At 41.6% G+C, this 6,526-nt stretch overlaps 1 protein-coding gene across 1 annotated transcript in view; it reads right to left on the reverse strand.

Annotated features, from left to right (window-relative positions):
- Positions 1-4,811: 4,811 nt before the first annotated feature.
- LOC311149940 (extended synaptotagmin-1-like) overlaps positions 4,812-6,526 on the reverse strand; it is a gene marked incomplete at its 3' end in the record, with an annotated part of 17,075 nt that continues 15,360 nt past the window's right edge. The window contains exon 16 of the mRNA XM_084187164.1: positions 4,812-4,829. Coding sequence (XP_084043290.1) covers positions 4,812-4,829 — 18 coding nt within the window. The remainder of the gene's footprint in view (positions 4,830-6,526) is intronic.

The following is a 6,526-nucleotide window of genomic DNA, read 5'->3' on the forward strand; positions in this document are numbered from 1 at the left end:
TGATTGGATATTTCCATCAGCAGCATGAATCATGTTGGACTGACTGTCTGAGGGGATGGGTGAGGACTGTGGCACATTGCTTCTTTTCTGTGCAGTATTGCTGAAGTAGCCTGGAAATCCTGACTGAATCACATGAAAGAAGTGAAAAGAACATGAAATGGAACAGTGTACAGACTGGATTTCCAGGCTACTGCTGAGTGTGTCATTGACTCAGACTCAGATGTCTGGTGGGAGTCAGACTTCGATAAGATGCTGCTCCTAAACACACAATATCTAAAGCAGAAATAACATAGCATCTCAACTTTACTCTACATTTGCCAACTTTGTTTAAAACCACATTGACAGAAACATCAACGAGCAACTATAATCACTGTTCCTTTGAACGTCTAGAAAGAACTCTCTGAAAATAAATTAAACATAAAAGAATGCAAAGCTGCCTGCCTGAGGAAAAAAAATATATCTGAAAGCCTCTAAAAATGAAGAAAATAATTTGACTCACAAAAAAAGTATCTGAAATGAACTACTGTAGGGTTCTCGGACCTGAAGGACTGTAGTGGAGAGATCAGTCAGAATCTGTTATATTAGGCTTCTTTGACAAAACATTGCCTTCCAAATGGCACCCTATTCCCTATTTAGTGTCCTACCCATAGGCTCTGGTCAAAAGTAGTCCACTATATAGGACGCAACCTCTGCCTTCCAAAATCTACACAGCTCAGAAAAAACACGAGCATTCCAGATGTCCAAAATTACCCAAGGAATGTGTCCTGTTCTTAATGGTTACAAATTTGCTCTAAATTCTCGCTCTCTTTCTCTCTTTCTCAATTCAATTCAATTCAATTTAAGGGCTTTATTGGCATGGGCTCTCTCTCTCTCTCTCTCTCTCTCTCTCTTCTCTCTCGCTCTCTTTCTCTCTCTCTCTCTCTCTCTCTCTCTCTTTCTCAATTCAATTCAATTCAATTTAAGGGCTTTATTGGCATGGGCTCTCTCTCTGTCTCTCTCTCTCGCTCTCTCTTTATTTCTCCTCTCTCTCTCTCTCTCTCTCTCTCTCTCAATTCAATTCAATGTAAGGGATTTATTGGCATGGGAAATGTATGTTAGTAGATAGTAGATAGTAAACAAAAGTGAAATAAACTTTATATTAACAGTAAACATTACACTCAGAAGTTCCAAAAGAATAAAGAAATTTAAAATGTCATATTATGTATATATACAGTGTTGTAACAATGTGCAAATAGTTAAAGTACAAATGGGAAAATAAATAAACATAAATATGGGTTTTATTTACAATGGTGTTTGTTCTTCACTGGTTGCCCTTTTCTTGTGGTAACAGGTCACAAATCTTGCTGCTGTCTCTCTCTCTCTCTCTCTCTCTCTCTCTCTCTCTCTCCCTCAATTCAATTCAATTCAATTTCAATGTAAGGGCTTTATTGGCATGTGAAATGTATGTTAACATTGCCAAAGCAAGTGAAGTAGATAGTAAACAAAAGTGAAATAAACAATAAATATTAACAGTAAACATTACACTCAGTTTCAAAAGAATAAAGACATTTCAAATGTCATATTATGTATATATATATATATATATATAGTGTTGTAACAATGTGCAAATAGTTAAAGTACAAATGGGAAAATAAATAAACATAAATATGGGTTTATGTCTCTCTCTTTCTTTCTCCTCTCGCTCTCTCTCTCTTCCTTGGAAAGGTCATCCACTCGGAGGGCTGTCGATGTGTGAGCTCCATCTCATTTATTCCAAATGTCAGAAACAGGATGGCAACTGACCACAAAGTTTGATATCCAACAATACTTTAAAACTTGAAATATTTCAGAATCTCAGACAGTAACAAATAAAGCTGATGACACTTGTGGTTTACCACCAGTTCAGTACAGTAACGTTGTTTACAATGTCTGTCAGCTTCTTGGGGGGAAATGATACACTAGGAGTGGTCTAAATAGTTCAGTATTTATGGGCCTCATTGGAGGATCCAGACAGACTCTCTGTCAATGTAAATAGTCTGTTTTCTTCATGGTTAATCCTGTAAGGACTAGAGAACTACTAATGTTTGCTGAGTGGGTGTCACTACCACAGTTCCCAGTACAGTTTACAATGTGAAATAAGTCTGTCTCCAATACAAACAACACAGTGATGATTTACCTACATGCGATGACGGTAAGAGCGAACAAACAACCTCAAATCCGATCCAGGATCTGCCGCAGCCAAGCCTAGTCTCAGATCTGTTTATGCTGTCTTGCCAACTCCTGTGGCGACCACAGCGTCAGCCTAGAACCACTAGCCGTGCAGATTATGGAAGAACCTCAGGGCACAATACAGGCAGGGTTCACTACTCTCCTAATTAAATTATGTAGCACACACACGGCCTACTCTGCACTAGCCCTAAAACCAGACCAGAGAGCTTCCTGTATTGTAGTTATTAGTTTAAATCCTAAAGAGCAAAACTTGTGCCCTAAATAACAACATGAACAACTCTGTCAGCCTTCTGGTAAAGAACATATACAGTAGAATATTTAAAGCAAGGGGGCGGGGCATAACGTTTGTTCATTGTGTCATATGAATGTGTTTTAATTATCCAAACATTAACTTTACAAAGAAAAGCAAACAGACGATATTAAGCTATTTATCTACTCTTTGTTCCTGTTGCTGATGACGGAGCCATGATCTCTAACATGAAAACCCACCAAACAGCTCGATGTTCAGGTTTATGTTCAGGTTTGTTTCTCCCCTAACGGTTAAAGCCTGAGTAGAAAACACACAGGTGTGTGTGTGTACTGTACATACAGGTACATATACACTACCACACCTACTCATTCCAGGGGTTTTCTTTATTTTTACTATTTTCTACTATCATAGCGCTTGATGGTTTTGCGACTGCACTTGAAGAACATTTTCCGGATTGACTGACCTTCATGTCTTAAAGTAATGATGGACTGTTTCTCTTTGCTTATTTGAGCTGTTCTTGCCATAATATGGACTTGGTATTTTACCAAATAGGGTTATCTTCTGTATACCACCCCTACCTTGTCACAACACAACTGATTGGCTCAAACACATTAAGAAGGAAAGAAATTCCACAAATTAACTTTTAACAAGGCACACCTGTTAATTGAAATGCATTCCAGGTGACTACATCATGAAGCTGGATGAGAGAATGCCAAGAGTGTGCAAAGCTATCATCAAGGCAAAGGGTGGCTACTTTCAAGAATCTAAAATCTAAAATATATTTTGATTTGTTTAACACTTTTTTGGTTACTACATGATTCCATATGTGTTATTTCATAGTTTTAATGTCTTCACTATTATTCTACAATGTAGAAAATAGTAAAAATAAGGAAAACCCTTGAATGAGTAGATGTGTCCAAACTTTTGACTGGTACTGTATATATGTGTGTGTGCAGCTGTATAATTAAGCAATAATGCCAGAGGGGGTGGGATATGGCCAATATGCCACTGCTCAGGGCTGTTCTTAATGGCTGGATACAGCCCTTAGCCATGGTATATTATCCATATACCACAAATCCCAGAGGTGCCTTATTGCTATAATAAACTGGTTACCAACGTAATTAGAACAGTAAAAAGTAACTTTTTGTCATACTTGTGGTATACAGTCTAATATACCACAGCTTTCAGCCAATTAGCATTCAGCGCTTGAACCACCCAGTTTATAATGTTGCTTTAAAAGCATGACGGACAAGAGTAAGACTAGAAGTGTCTCTACTGTTTCTCCAGGCCCCCTGACTGCAACACACACACTGATACAGAAGGGATGTTTCCCCTCGAGCTAGATCTGGGTAATTGGAGCAACATAACCCAATTTAGCTAACTTCATTTTACTTTCTACATCCTGTGTTTACAAGAAGAAGATAAGAAAAGTATTAAGAAAGTAGGACTTTTTTAGACTCGCAAAATAATACTATTCCAACAGAGTTAGCACCTCTCCTGATAGTTTTGGAAGGAGGAAAAATACAGTGATGCAGAAAGAAAACTCATAAAATGCGTGCTTGTCATAGTTGCACGCTGCCCACTAGCAACCCCAGCAAAGTTTTTTCTTGTTTGACCTGAGATTGATCGGCCTGACAAAGGAGTGAATACACAGCTTTGTGTTGATTCTGTGAAGTCAATGCCATTCCCATCCTTTGACATTTGAGCTATTTTTTTCCAACAGCATATTGCAGGACAATAGCCAGTGGGTAGGACCAATATGTACCCCCGTTGATCCCACGAGCCACACACAGGGCCTGAGCCTGGTAACAACACCGCCCTAATTCACTACACATCCAACCCTTATTCTCATAGCCTGGTCCCAGACTTGTTTGTGATGTCTTGCCAATGACCATAGGAGTTGGCAGGCCAGCACAAACAGATCTGGGACCAGGCTTTTATTCTCATACAGTCAGTGGCCAACCTGACCAGTTATACCAGTTGTATTATCACCAGCAGTGTTCTGACTAGGAGGGCCATGAGAGGCAGGCAGGTAGGGCTCTGGGAGAGAGGACACAGTCCCAGCTCAACACCAGCCAAGTACCACAGAGACTCAGCACGGACGTCATAATCAACAGGGAACTTCATCTGCCCTATTACTCCAGACAGTTCTCTTGCTGAGTCTGCCTCACTGATTTCCACTTATCCTCTAGTTCAGTTTATGACCTGCAAAGCAGTCAGACTAGTAGCCTTGTCTGAGCCAGAGCAGCCCGTAGGACAAGATGTCTATCGCAGGGCCTTAAAGCAGCCAGAAGCTCACAAATAAACTACTGAGAAAAACATGGAGGACCAACAGGATGTTTCTCAAGCTTCTTTACCACAGATTCAACACCTACAGAGATAACAAAGGACAGATATACTACACTGAACAAAATTAGACCATTACTCATAGGCTACATCTCAAATGGCACCTATTCCCAGCAGGGTTTCTGGCTTGCAAATTGATTTTGACAAACAAATTGGTAACCAAAAATCTGTTGAATTCAAAATCCTGTGTTCTACCTGGAACCAAATAGGGTTCTGCCTGGAACCAAAAATGGTTCTCCTATGGGGACAGCCGAAGAACCCTTTTGGAACCCTTTTTTTGAAGAGTCTACCATCACTCTCTCTAAATGGAGGCGAGGGAGAGGGGTGGAGGCAGCTCATATCCAGTGGATTGATGGAGAATAACACAGCACAGACACTCCACCGCCACCCCCAACCGTCTGACTGTCTGACCGCCTCCTCATCTGGTAGGACTACAGCAGATGAGACCTGAGCCTTGTGGTCCTGAGGTATTTTTATGTGACAATCACGCATAAACATGCCTGGCAGGAGAAGGGCCTCCCTCCCTGCCAAGTGCCAACTGATGACTTTCCCTTTGAAAGCAATCTCACTGTGAAAACGACTACCCTAGACTGCGTCTGAGAACACTTCAAAATTGACCCCTAGAGAGAAAAACTCTAGGCTTACTCCTGCTACACTTTAATGAAAGGGTATTGTCTGGTAAAGATGGAAAACCTCTGCTGTTGATCCGTAACAGAAACTAGATCCAAGAAGAATCCAAGACTGAGGAGGCAAAGAAAACAACATGAATATGGCCTAGATCTGGACTGTGTTTTCTTAAGCCATTTTTACTGAGCACATCTTAGGCACAGTGGATGAGAAAAGCAAACCCTATGTATTGCGTTTGGGCGGTCAATCAGTTTTAGTCAGTATAGTAGTCTGTATTTGGCTCAAGATAAATGACTCCCCCCTTAAATAACAAGTGGGAGAAGAATCTGAGAATATAGTCTGTGCCCTCCCCAGGGCAGCCTCCTAACCCTCTCCCTTCTCCCCTCTCCCTTCTTCCCCCTCTCTCCCTGTCTCTCCTTTCCCCCTCTCCCCTTCTCTCCCTCCGACTCCTCCCTTCCTCTCCCCTTTCTCCTAATACCCTCTCCCTTTCACCTCCTCTCCCTTCTTTCCCCTCTCCCTCTCACCCTACCCCTCTCTCTCCCTGTCCTCCAACCCCTGTTCCTCTCTCCCTGTCCTACAGACTCCCATACATGAGATAAGGCTGTATGTGCCAAGGAATATTACATCGCAGTGACTGTAAACATGGGTGGGACAATGTAATGCAATGTAATGTAAGTGAATCAGTGACAATGTACTGTTAGGCTCCATCTCTGGTAAGATTACATCCCTGACGACATCTGCATATGCACTGCTGCTAGCTACACTGTAGTCTTTTACTCCATTAACATCACTGCCAACACTATTGTCTGCCTTGTCCTCCTCCCTGTGAGCGAAGTACAATGAAAGAGGACAGACACACACTCACACACACACACACCCTGGGACTTGTGAGGCACAATGAAAGAGGACAGGACAGGAACCTCAGCTGTCACCATCATCGTCATGGGACCAGGGGGACTTCCTTGGCTCTTCAGTAAATAATACAGCCTTGAGAAGTTTTTTTGTTTGGTAGATGTTATTACGTGTTTGCTGATGGGGGCTGTGTGTGTGTGTGTGTGTGTGTGTGTGTGTGCGTGTGTGTGCGTGTGTGTGTGT

Source organism: Coregonus lavaretus, assembly GCF_964263955.1.
Source record: "Coregonus lavaretus genome assembly, chromosome: 22".
Lineage (NCBI taxonomy): Eukaryota > Metazoa > Chordata > Actinopteri > Salmoniformes > Salmonidae > Coregonus > Coregonus lavaretus.